We start from the raw sequence: 13960 nt of genomic DNA, 5'->3' as shown, positions 1-13960 counted from the left end.
GTGTGTGCGTGTGTGGGAGGGGGAGCTGTTCTCTAACACAAAGCCCGCAGCCTATTTGCATCGGCGACCTGTGACGAACGGGCACCGCACGGAGTCGAAACAATGAAACAGTTCGGCGACAACGCGTGAAATCCGCCCCGCGGCCCCCCCACCCACGCCCACTCGCATTCAAGCAGCGCTGCATGCGACACTCCACCGTGAATGAATGGCCAGCTACACACACACACACACACACACACACACACACACATATATCTATATATATATAGAAAATCTCACACGAACTGCAAACTACACGAAGTATTCGCACCATGCGAGAATCTGTCCACGGAGGGGGGGACACTTTCTTTTCTTTTTTTTTTTTTTTTTACACGACACCTGCAACATTTTGTGCGCGTTTTTTTTTTTTTTTAAATGAAACCGCGTCCCCGATCCCCGGTTCCAGACCGCATCCGTCCTACCTTGAGAGATAGTGCATTGTCCTCCCCACGCGCTGACTCGGGATCTGCAGCATTTTGCCGTGGAGAACTCGCCCGCTCATCCTGCCGCTCACTGCGCTTTCTTCCCGCTCCTCATATCACGGCCGATGGGGTTAGAAATGGATCTTATTCTGTTTTTAATTGTAAATATCCACGCGTTTCTCTCTCTCTCTCTCTCTCTCTCTCTCTCTCTCGCCAGTTAGGTCAGACAGGATCCGCCGAGAGAGCCTCCCACCCTGCCGACCCACATTTGAACGGAGCGAGGAGCGGCGGCGAGGCAACACCCCCCTCTCCCTACTGTACCCACCCCCTCCGTCCCCTCCGTCCCCTCCGTCCCCTGCCCAGCTCTGATCGAGAACAGCTGTGAGGCTTCCAGGCTTCTCCTGGCCCTGTCACACTTCGCGTTGCCATGCATGCCCACCATGCCCACCATGCCCACCATCCCTTTACAAAGACCAGCGCTTTAACAAGAGTGTTGGAGATCACTGACCAACACCGCTAAATGGAAGGCTTTTTTTTTTTTTTTTTTTTTTTGAGGACCCCAGTGAATGTCGGCCTTTCTCTGGTAGGTCAATGGCCGCCTTACACTGCTTAAGAAAGTTCGGACCCTATTGGAATGGATGAGAAGGGATCATGAATGTCCCCCATCAAGAACAGAAGACGTGCAGAGAGTCGCACAAAGGGGAGCTTCTTCCTCCAAGACCCCCCCCAGACCCAGCGCTGGTGACATGCTGTACCAGGCCAGGTGTGCGGGATGTGACGGGCCAGTCTGATGGCAGCGCTGGCAGGGATCTGGCACGCCGGGGGCTGCAGGTGTGCGGCACTGTTGCCATGGCTGGATTCTGGCGTGCCAGTGCCACATTAAAGCCCGCCAGGGCAGAGGAGGGGGGTCCGCTCTGCACTGTGGAACTGGGGCCGAACACCAAAATCTCTACAGCAAACACACCTACTGACTACTGAATCAACGAAGAAAGGGTAGGAAGCGAAGTGATTGTGAAGCCGAACAAGCGCAGCTCTGCATTTAACCGTCACCCTTGGTGAGCAGTGGGCGGCCATGACAGGCGCCCGGGGAGCAGCGTGTGGGGACGGTGCTTTGCTCAAGGGGACCTCAGTTGCCCCTGGGTTGCTTGAGATTCGAACTGGCAACGGGTCAGCTTTCTTACCTGCTAGGCCACCACTGGACCCCACGGAGACGGCGTCTGAGGACATGCTCTACATTATTAAATGAGTGCAACATGCAGACATGCTGATGGATGAAGACATTTGAGAATTATTGTTGTTTTTGTATTGTTAAAGTAAATTAAATGTTAAATTTAATGTGAAAACTGGACAGTCAACTGTTTTATAAACAGTTTGTTATGACAGCTGTCACACATGTGACAGAAATTCAAATCCAATTTGTCCAATATGTCCCAATCCAATATGTCCCATGCGCAAGCATCTTTCAAGATTGTGTAAAGGGTGACAGAAATAATTACACGCAACAATTACTCCAAAAAAGTTTGATTCCTCTTCTTCAAGATGCAGATAATTACCAAGCATTTTTTAATTCCTTGACTTGACTTTAGCAAACTAGCCCCCCCCCCACACACAAAAAAAATAATATAATAATAATTCTCACAATGTCCAATCTGAACTATAGTAGATATACCCGATTGAAAACCTCCACAACTTTCTTTGTGCTGAAAATATTTTAATTAGCATTTTAATATACAGAAATAATGGCCACTTTTACTCATCCACGCTCATGCAAGCATGACAGCGCAATGTTCCTCCCTGCTATTAACCAGCGAAGGCAGAGGGACACTGTTTAAGATAATTAGCTGGTGTAGCAACTGTTACGGCTCCTTGCTCAGCACAATGGCCCGGCTCAGGCGGCCCGGCTCTTTGATTACCCTGGGAACCTGTCACCATGGGGAAAGATTAAAGTAGGCAGGAGGGTCCAGGAAAGATCTGGGAACTCTCATCCATGTTATCTAGCCTGCGGAGAAGGTTCCTCCCCTGTATCCCTCCCAGTCAGGGATCTATCCCCCCTGGTAACGCCGCCTTGAAAAGCCTTAGCGCCCCAAAACATGACACACACACACCCCCCCCGTGTATTTGGGCTGTGGGTTCTGCGCTCAACTGACCAGGCAAACACGTTTCTGTTATCTCTGCATGAACGTGGTCCTGATTGAACCCATGTATGATTCCCTCACTCAATCCCCCACAGGTATGTACACACAGCCCATCATGCATCATATTGCATCCTTTTGGGGAGGACGTCATGATTCTGGACGCCTCTTTTAGTTTTTTGAATTATGTCAGGAACACAACGTATGCACTTAAGACTCTTTCTTCCATGGATCTGTACCAGTTGCGTTGAATCAAATTTAACACATGGCAGAAGTGCACCTCCCCATCCCCATAACAAAAATAAATAAATCGTCATAAGATTTATACTGGGGGGAAAAGTTGTCCATCCTAGTTCCCTCTGTACTGGACCTACATCTTCTCACACACAACCCAAGTGGGAACTGGGAAATTGTACCGCAGTTGTTGACTTTCGGGTTGTCAGTGATGCTTCTCGGCCGTTGGCAGGCTCTTTGATGTTTCCCCACCCCCTTTCACTCTCTCAGGAGGTGCTCCGCCAGGTTTATTTACCGTCTTCCAGGCATGGTGGTCTCACAGACCCTTGGTCAATGCAGAGTTCTCATACTGCTCAATTTTGAAACGCTTACACAATCATGTGATTTGCAGATGATATTGTGGTCAATAGGAAAATTTACACGAGGACTATACTGACACCTGAAACTAGTTTTAAACCTTATTCTACAATTTTGAATGGAGACCTTGTGACTCTTGGGCATGAAATGATTAATATTCTTGGCTGGAAGCACTACTACATGTGATGGGATACCTGGCATCTTCGCTTGCCTCCTCTGCAAAGGTTTTAGATCAATTTATATAGGGTGGAAAATGGAGCCATGCTGTTGGCCGAAAGTGGCCGTGGACTATGCATCAGGAATTGTTCTCGATTGTGTGGAGAGAAAGCAGACTCCACAGTGTGTACACGTTATGATGCCCCATGGAGCAGTCATAAAAAGGGATGAATTATGCAATATCTGGAGACTGAATCATCTCTGAGCTACATCATCTGAGCAGCTGTCAAGAGTCTGGGTGACGTGTCAGCACTTTAACACTGCAGAACTGCTAGAGACTGATGTAAATATGCTGTACTATCTAAGTCTAATTTCCATGTAAAGTATAAAGTCAGAGACCATAGTGAAAAGTAACAATATGGGTGGTTAATGACCTAATGGGTAAGACCAGAAGACCACAAAGTCACAGGCTCAAACCCCACTTACTACCAACGTGTCCTTGAGCAAGACACTTAACCATGAGTCTATCCAGGGGGACTGTCCCTGTAACTACAGATTGTAATTCGCTATGAACAATGGCATCTGATAAATGCTATAAATGTAAATATAAATGTAACAATGGACTGCAACAGTAACAGCAAGAAGAGGATCTAAAAATGGATAATTATGTCTCATTGCACATGAACAGCATTGAATAACAGTCTAAAGGTTTCTAAATTCCCCCCCTTGGATTTCACAAAAGATTTTTTGAATGTTTAACTTGGTCCCCTGAACTGAGATCTCATTAAGGAACTTTCCAATGAAAAGGAAAAAGGACTTCAAAGGAAGCCTTGTATTCGAAGGCTGAAGCCATCCGTCAAAATTCCTTCCAAAGATTGTGAAACTACTGAAAAAGGACTTTAACAAGAATCCCAGCCATGCCCGTTATTTCTGTTAAATCCCATTTTTTTCCGCTGTAAAGTGAAAAGTAACCTACAAAAACAGTTGTGCCGGTCTGTTTCTTTTCGAAATCTGCTCTCCCTCTGCAGTCGCAGAGAGGAAGCATCCCCACTTCTGCAAATTCCTTCAATCAATTTAACCTGAGTGAATGTTTGGTTATGTGCGTTGCCTTTGTGTGAAATCAGAGTTGATGGTTGTCACCGACGGCCAGCGTGAAAATGGCCAAGACAAACAGGTGTGTGAGAGACTTGCGTGACTAACTCCAGCAGGCCCCGCCTCTGCAGCTTTTTATCCAAATTTCACAACTGACTATACAGCTACGCAGGCGAACAGCTAAAGCCAACAGACAGACCCTTCAGGTTTATGAACTGGTTCTGTTCAGGGCCTTTTTGAGAAAAAAATGTTGCAATTGCGAATGGATCCTCATCGAAAAGCACGGCAAAATGCACAATGTGCATAAGAAGTAGATGCAAGTTCAGCGCTGTGAAAGTCTAAATATTTGTCATTAAATGTGGGGGGAACTTTTAGATTCTGAACCAATTAACTTTTGAGTTGCTCAAAATCTTCTGAGCAAAACTGGGCCGCTGTGGGTTGAGAAGGTGAATACGTTCACCAGTTGTTCCACTTTCACCCAAATGAGGCTTATTAAAGTATCAATGAGTATGAAAGCAAAGTGCTCAAAAAGATCTGAAAATCCAGTGGGCAAAAATGTCCTCACTATCAAGACTGGAAAGATAAAAGCTGGGAAGTCCTAAAATGCTTTTGAGTGATTAACTGGATTGTTCCTTTTCATAAACGGGACAAAGGCCAGAGAAAATAAGTGTAAAAAACAGAGGGAACTGCAGAGAAATAATGCTTTACGCTCTACTATGATCAAAAGGATAAAAAAACGGCCACCCAAATACCACAAGTGGACAAGTGGATTTAAGGGGAAGTACTTGAATGGTCCTAGATAATCCTTTGAATCCATTATTGCATTGGTGGCTCAAACCATTGACCCTTTATATTTGATGGAGTCAAGGAACACTGTTGAGCTTACTGGTTGGCCGACAGATTGAACCAAAAAACAGTTAAGGGTCTAAAGGACTTTGAGAAATATCTGCTTATTGCATTGATCAGGTGAACTTCACAGAAGGGTGTACATTTTCTTAATACAGAAAGCCACAAGGAACCTCCGTCATAGTTTATTTTTAATTTTAATTTTAAATGAATTTCAAATAGTAAAAGTAAATGAGCCATTGTGTTCCATAAGAACCTTGATGGAAGAGACACAACGCAATTTTAAGTGAAGGGATACTGGAGAGCCCCCAGAAAAGACGCGACCCGCTTAACCCCTGGACATTTAGACAAGAGGGGACTTGTCTGGCTGGGTTTGTTTTTATTCGAAGGTCAGATCTTAAACTAGTTCAGCTGTTTTTTTCTCTCCCCTTCAAGACTCCCGCGGTTTCCGGCAGAACGTGAACTCCCTTCTACCAAGCACTACGGATGAACCAGACTTCCTTATCCTCCTTGCAGAAACAGAGAGAATCCTGAGATTAACCCAAACTGCTTCAGTTTGCACTCGCCACACTCAAGTTGGCCGAGTGCGGATTAACGGCCGTCCAGACACTTCCCTAAAACATAAGCAATTTTGCTTTTTTGGCTGGAAATGTAACAGGGAGTAGGATTAAGTCTGCTAAAGCTCATCTATTTGAGTAAAGACTGCAGCAGGACAGCAGCAGCAGAAATCTGGGCATAGGGGCACAAGCCTTCACAGACTGGGATTTAGAAAATGGACACATACAGTCCTCATCTGCCTCTTGTGTTCTACCTGTTTGGTGTCAGGAGACGGTGCACTGAAATTTTCTAATTATGATGGTACAGCATCTGTCCACATGGTAATCGTTAATGATGAAAGCAGATGAGTGACGGAATGGCCACAGAATGTCACCACACCGAGAAGCCCATTCTGGGCCAATTTGGGGGAAAGATGTTGATAGCTGAAATGGCCTTTAATAACATGCTCGGATTTCAAGCGTTGGTATTTTCCATAGGTTATTTTTCCGCTGTCTGTTCATCCCCAATTGGAGAGTTCACATCATGCAGTGATGAGTTCATATCCTGCGGCAAGAAGTCCCACACAGACCTGTGCAAAGTGTTCTTCTTGCAGCAGAGAGCCGCCCAGTCTCCCAGGAGACGAGGGTGTGCTTTGACAGCCCCTTGACTGACAGCATTCCTGGGTAATGGCAGCATCTCAGTGCCATCTACAGGTCAGAGCATGACTGGATAATGGAATTTGTCAGGCCACCAACCAAGGCTAAGTTCAGACAACATGACTCTTGCTATCGATTTCCAACTCACACTACACAGCATTATGACTTTAAGGGTGGTAGTGGCCTAGTGGGTAACACACTCGCCTATGATCCAGAAGACCCGGGTTCGAATCCCACTTACTACCATTGTGTCCCTGAGCAAGACACTTAACCCTAGATTGCTCCAGGGAGACTGTCCCTGTAACTACTGATTGTAAGTCGCTCTGGATAAGGGCGTCTGATAAATGCTGTAAATGTAAATGTATATGTAAAAGTTCATACTACATAATCGATCAGCAATGGGGAGATCACATGCTACATGACCTTTCACCCCCAAAATGTCCATTGGGTCTCCAAAACAACATTCTTTGATGAAAGGATCCTCATGAAATAATGTAGGAAACAAGAAAAACAGTCATTTTAAAAATGGATATTTAATGTTACCAAATATGTCCCATGCCAGTTATTCGGTAGCAAAACTGCAGGTCAACCACTGATTTCCCTCCAATCAGGGATTTTGGTCAGTGATCCTGCATCTTCAAAACCTGTAGACTGAACTAAGCTTGAGGTGAACCCTGGCCATAGCCATCCAACCTTCCACAAAAAAAAACAGCCAACATGAAGGACAAGGGTATCTTTCAAACATCATGTACAGGATGAAGACAAAGTGGAATAAAAAATCTTAGTAAGGAATGTAACGGGCAGCATGCTCCTCCCATGGATTCCCCCAGAGGCTCTAGAGTTTTCCAAGGATATCCAGGTCAGCTAAACTGCCACAGGAGTGTGGCATGTCTACATTATGATGGATGGGCACCCTATCCAGGCCACTTGTTCCTTGTTTGATTATTACGGACATAGGCTTTGTCCTCCCATTGGTCTTAAACTGAATAGGCAAATTTAGATTCAGTGTTGGATGGATAGATACTTACTCTTCATGAAGTTCGGGAACTGGCTTTACCAATATCGATTTCTGTATCCAATGAGACGCCAAACATATTTTGTGTATTACTAAAGATTTAAAGAATCCCTGTCACAGTGCCTACTTTCTCATATAACAACCCATGTCTGCTCCCAGGGCTTGATGCTGCCTTGGAGCATTTTCCTGACACATTTGTGCCGAGGCACAGATGAGACTCCTGTCTCCATGCCCTGAATTCACACTCAATCAAATGCCTTTACCAGAAAGCCCTTTCCCCCACAAAAAGCCATATGTCACAATTCCCTTCCTTCTTTGTAGAGATGCATGCACGTAGACCAAAACAACAAAAAGTCTTCTCTCTCCACATGTGCCATGTACTGACTGGCATTGCTTGCATTGGCCCTTACTACTACGTACAGTATTAACCTTTGCCAAATATAAGTGTATTTTTGTGTCATTTTCCCAGTGAAAGAACTGTATTCCACCAGCTGCTGTTCCTGAACAAAGTTTTGCTGGTCGGCACTGTGAGCAGGTTTATTTAAATGGTGATGCTCCACTGAGCCGGAAACCCATCTCTGTATTTTGAAGCAATAATGGAAAAAGCATATTCTACACTGTGGCTTTCGGGGAACACAACTAAGCCTCGGTGTTGGCAGTTCCCCGTGTGGTGGCACAGTCTGCTGAAAGTGCAGAATATAACTGAAGAAAGGAAAAGCTAAGAGCAACACACTCCTTCTACCAAAGGAACCATGAAAACCACTTCTGAGCCAACATGGGGGGGCAGGTGTTTATAAAGAAAATTGTAATATGATCTCACTTGGTCTCCAATTGCAAGCAAAAATAATGCAAAGAAGAAAAGCATGCGGACACTCCTGCCTCTTATGCATCATAATTATGCACCGAATGCTTCAAAATAAATGCAATATTTCCACAACAGACTAATGAATGTCACGGTAAATTGCTCAGTGGCTTTAAACCTTGGAATCATGTACAGAACAATGAAAGGGTCACCTTGCGAAACCAGGCCAAGATTACACTTCAAAGATCACACTGGATGTATAAACCCATTGCAGTCGCAGAAATATTATTAACTTAATGCCATAATTTGCACTGGTCCATGATGTTCCTGTACAATTTTTTTAAAGGTATTTTAAGATTTTTTTATTTAAAAGTTTTTTTTTTATTGTATTTCTTCTTGTGACAGCCATTAGACAATAGAAGCACTCAGCAGTCACAGTTTTCCGCAAGGCATTGGCAAACAATCAGAACAATAGTGCTCTTTCCGCTTGAGAACAACGTCATAGTGACAGAAAAGGTCATTGATTTCACACTGTGATGAGCAAGCACACTTTAGGTGCAGAAAGGGTTAAAAGCAGACCTATGAAGCATTAGTACGTCAATACCCATTTAACTACATCAGAATTGAAGAATATAATAAACTGCTATTCCAGTTAAAAAAAGGACTTAATAAAGTTTTGACTTAAATAAAGTTTTATAATTATTATCATCTGATACCTGAACTCAGAATAACCCTCGACCTCAGATGGAAGTTCCCGCACCCCCGTCTTGGTTGGATCTGTCTGAATGACTCTGCGGGGGACAGGGCAGAAGTCCCAGCTGGGTGTGTGCCAGTGTAACCCACTCCGGTCCATGAGCCGATCAGATTAAATCAAGTGTTTGCTTAACAAAAGGGTTTGGTCTGTGGGTGCCAGGCAGGCAGGGCCAACACGACAGCTCCCTTACACCCCGGCGAAGTGACGTAACGGGAGGGGCTGTTTGCTTTAGCTCTGCAGGCAGGCGGTACATGTCATGGAGCGCTGAGTCATGGTCCTGCACAGCCTCATGTGAGAGCCCCGTGTTGAAATGCACAGCCTGTGGTCAGCCAAATGCTATGGGAAAAGGGAGATAAATGCTAGGGCATGTTCACTATGACAACATGTTCGAAAAACAATGATCATGGGATTCTCTAGTTCTCTGTTGTTCTCAAATTAAATGTAAAAAATTATTAGTAAAATTATGTATGGCAAAGTCCAAATGCATAGACACCACTAACGAAGTGATGTCATCGAGCCTGACAGAACCTTGCACACCTAATCCCCGGACCAGTGTGCGCAGGCCCCGCCCCCGGGATTCCCTGCACCTGTGCCAGGCCTTATAAAGTTCCTGCACCGGCGTTCCGGGTTCTGTGATTGAACCGGACCCAGCTTGAGCGAGGCAGAGATGCGACTGGCGCGATACCGCCCTGGTCTTCTCGTCGGTGTGACTCAGGGTCTTGTTTTTGTTGTACTGGTTTGGTTTTCTTGTGTTCCAGGAGGTGGGTGTGAAGTGTGAGTTCCCCTTTGTGTTTGTTTGCCAAGTTTACAGCAAAATGATGCATTTTTGGATCTGAATGCACCAGGCCCTGCTGTTTACTTTACATCTTTTTGCAAGCCATTGCTGGTTCTGTTCTGGTCCCTACGGGAGCACACGCCCTCAGAGGGACCTGCCAGGTTTAATCCTTGTGTTTGTGTTGAAGCATACAATGCCAACTGCTTTTGAAAGATTAGTGATTTTATCTCTTTGGCAGAACGATAAACGCAGATTAACAGAATTGCGTCCACAATACTGTAATTCCACAGGGGAAATCAGGAAAATACAACGTACATACTTAAACCTGACTCCATTCTGATTCAACCCCGAGCAGCTCGGCATTGAGGCGTAGCGGAGGTCAGTGTGTCGGCATGACTCGCCGGACGCTCCTGGGATATCGCGTTCTGCCGTCGACTGCTTTACATTAGCAGCAGACTGAAGCCCTGACTCAGGGGAAGCTGGAGCACGTCCAGCCAGGATCATCTGGGATACATCGCTCCGTCTCGACCCCTTTCACCCTCACCTATCGCTGCCTGGTCCCAGTCATTCTGAAACATGTGGAAATTGTTGGAGAGCAAATTGTCGCAATAAAGATTCCAATCGCTCACGAGACTAACTCATAAGCAAGTAAGTTATTAACAAGCAAAACAAATCACACCTTGTGACGTTTAGTCTTTAAAATGTTTAAAAAAAAAAAAAAAAAAGAATATTGATGATACAGGGAGTTAGAGAGTTTAGACCCACAGGGAAAGGTCTCCCAGTGGTTGTGTGAGTGCACAGTTGGCCCAGTAGGGGGTGTTTGGGGCCAATAAACACAACATGACCTTACAGCAGACTCTCTTCGCTCAGTCACGTCTCCCTGTCTCCCGCCTTGCTCTGATGTAATGGGGGGTTCCAAGAGCTAATTAAAAAGTGGACTGCGGTCAAGATTGTGAGGGGAATGCATGTCATTCGGCTGTATTTTAAATGTATTTGTTTTGTTGATTTATTGAGACCATATGGGCCGAACCCGGGCTTTGCAGGGTTCCTAGCACATTTGTGGCAGTCAAATAAGTTATCTATGAAGTAGGCAAACAAGACTGTAACATTAACCTTCAGGTCTAAACCCATTTCTTTTTCACTGGACAGAATCTTCACTACCGGTTTTAAAAATGGGAGACAATCCCTGACTTTATCACAACAAGTGCATAACACACCATCGAACCTGGGTACAGGCTCTCCAGTTCATATTATTCACGTGGATTAGCAGACGGCACGAGTGTCACTGGAGCGTTGTCATGGCAACAGCGTGTCTGCTAGCGTTTTACAGGCGGCCAGGCCTCCGTCTAGCATGAAGCGCTGCGTCTGTGGGCACCGAGGCGGAAAACGCTGGCATGAGCCGCCGCTCAGTGACACGCGTCTCAGCACACCCCAAACCCCCACATGCCCTCCGCCCCTCCACGGCAAAACAAAAGCGCCGCTGGAGGTGTTGGAGAGACGTGTAAACCCAACGCGGGGTCCAAAGCCCGTTTTCTGCCTGTCACGTTTATTACAAATGACACCACAAAAGGCTTTTTACAGTTTGTCATGAAAACACTGGAAAGACGCGAACAATGATTTGTGAGACGTCTGACTCAGCAGGAAAGGACGCCAAGAAATGGCAGACAGGAAATGAAACAAACTGGCTTTTACAAAGGATACAATGCTATACATGGCATTTGTAAATTCACTCTTTATTTTTGTACTTCCTGTCATCACACACCCTAAAAGAACACACCGTGTCACCCCATTGATCAAACTACAGGATGTGGTGGAGTTACTGACCCAGTGGGGCAGGGCTGCAGGCGCTTGTGTTTCTTAACGCGGCCCATGTCTCAGCCTCAGCGCCTAACCAAATATTAAAACATTCAGCCGGCTCTCTCGGGGGTTCAGCAGGGGTGCGCTGACGAAATGGTTGTTCATGCTCCCCGACTTCTCCGGCCAGCGTTGCACAAAACACTCGAAGGGCTGAGGGTGGGGGAGTAGTGAATCAAAGCTCTTGCTTGGGTGCTGGGTGATTCAGAATTGCTGGCAGAATTGCCACTGACTCAAAAAGGACAAAGTGACTCATATTCGTGATCTTAACTGGTGGTGCGGGTCAAAACCTCAGGTAATCCATTTCCTTATTTTACATCCATTTGCTTCTTACAGCTAAGGAAACCCTAAAAAAAGGTGGGGGCACTTCCTGGCCCTGTGATGACAATGACAAGCAGATGGGATAAACCCTGACCTCCTGCAGTGAAACGCACGTCTCCTCCTGACGCCCCCACGAATGTATGACCCCATACAAAGTTCCAAACTCAGTTATGAATCTATCTTCCCCTCCCAAATGTGTCCCAGTTGTGGATGTATGATGTGAGCTTGGCTGAGCGCGAACCGTGAACAGGGTGGAGGTGACAATCCACTGGGAGCTGCGTGGAGACTTTCCCGTCCCAGGCATGAAATGTGAAATTGTGCAGTGAGACTGGACCCATGAAAACTGATGAAGGAGCGCAATGAACCAAGGAACAGGAATGGCGAAACAGTAGTGATTAATATCACTAGAAAAGACTGATTGGAAGAATGTTGGAGGGAAAAAAAGTGTTGGGCACAAGCTGACAGGAGGTGACATTTACCAGTCTTTGCGAGGCAAAAAAAAAGTCAAAAAAGGCTGCGTACTACATTTGTTACAGGATGATTCTACAAGTTGCCACAATAGAGACACACAATAATGACACACAGTGAAGTAGAAATGACACATCATGATGGTAAATGATTCCAAGAACACACTTTGCACATTGTGCACATTGTGCAGTAGCCTAGTGGGTAACACACTCGTCTATGAAGCAGAAAACCCAGGTTCAAACCCCACTTACTACCATTGTGTCCCCGAGCAAGACACTTAACCCTAAGTTGCTCCGGGGGGGGACTGTCCCTGTAACTACTGATTGTAAGTCGCTCTGGATAAGGGCGCCTGATTAATGCAGTAAAGTGTAAATGTAAATGTTTTCAAGCTACAAGCAACAGCAAAGCAATAAGCATGGGGCTAGCTCGCTAATTTTAAAATAATGACCATTATCTTTAAACTTTGCAACTCATGTAGTACAGCACCACTACACTGTGTTATTTACATCTTGTGTACTTTGCATACTAAGGATCTGTGAAATCCTTGGTATCATGCATGCATGGTTAAAAAAAGCTACATCTCTGCATTTAGTATTTGAAAGAGTTGGAGGCCACTGATGGTGGTGGTGAAAATCAGACCTTTAAAGAGCTGTAATGCTGTCCAACTCACCATGTACCAGTTGTATACCTCTAGCTCTGCTCTGTAACAAAATAGGTAAACAAGCACATCAAAACGCATCTGGTCATGAAATGTCCCTCTTGTGCTTGTATACTGGGACAAGATCTGTAATCTGACTAAATTGGCTAAAAGTCGAGCTATGATTATGGTTCATCTAAATTATGACACTGGAAGAAATCCACAATCACATGTAAATCAATCAACAAAAGGACCCAATATGTTTGTTTCTCCTCTCAACAGTAATTTTTTTTCTGTGAAGAACCTTACATTTGCAATGACCTGGGCTGAGGTAAACCTCTTTCATTTCCAGCACATTGGTGTTGGAGACAAAGATTTGCAGGATGGGAGAGATATGTATAATGCATGACGTGAAATAAACGATGTCCCGCAGGGGAAACGGGGGGAAAAAAAACACTTTCATTTTTACCTTCGGCCTCAGATCCATTACTTATCTGTGGCTTCATTTCAGGAGCCAGATATCCTAATTATGGCCAGTGCAGTAAAATGAGGCAGGATTAATGTGATGAGGAATCTGCCTCCTGATGGCTGTGGTTCATAGTTCATCTATAGTTCAGTTTTATTTTTGTTCATTTGCAGTCAGAATTTTTTTTTGCCAATGAATACATGACATAATACGCCTGGGCAGTACCATGGCAACACACACCTACAACAACGATATTATCGCAGTGTGCATAAAAATATCTCACGTCTATGGTGTATTGTATTCGATAAAACCAATATATTTTTTCATGATTGTGATGTTTGCATGGACGACAATCTCAATCACTATCAAGCTTCTATGTAAAACAAGTTAATGTGTG

The 13960-nt window shown here is 45.0% G+C and overlaps 1 protein-coding gene across 2 annotated transcripts in view; it reads right to left on the bottom strand.

The window, feature by feature from the left end:
• Window positions 1–13960, bottom strand: part of LOC114798157 (neuron navigator 1-like) — a 59884-nt gene that overhangs the window by 27572 nt on the left and 18352 nt on the right. The window contains exon 1 of one of the 2 annotated variants that reach the window (XM_028993604.1): window positions 462–747. The exons of the other annotated variant lie outside the window; for it this stretch is intronic. Coding sequence (XP_028849437.1) covers window positions 462–541 — 80 coding nt within the window. The 5' untranslated portion in view covers window positions 542–747. Of the gene's footprint in view, window positions 1–461; window positions 748–13960 lie in introns of those variants that run through there. 2 annotated transcript variants of the gene reach the window in all.

Source organism: Denticeps clupeoides, chromosome 10 (genome assembly GCF_900700375.1).
Source record: "Denticeps clupeoides chromosome 10, fDenClu1.1, whole genome shotgun sequence".
In the NCBI taxonomy this organism is placed as follows: domain Eukaryota; kingdom Metazoa; phylum Chordata; class Actinopteri; order Clupeiformes; family Denticipitidae; genus Denticeps; species Denticeps clupeoides.
Note: the sequence above shows the minus strand (reverse complement) of the source record. Positions and strands in the feature narration are given on the sequence as shown.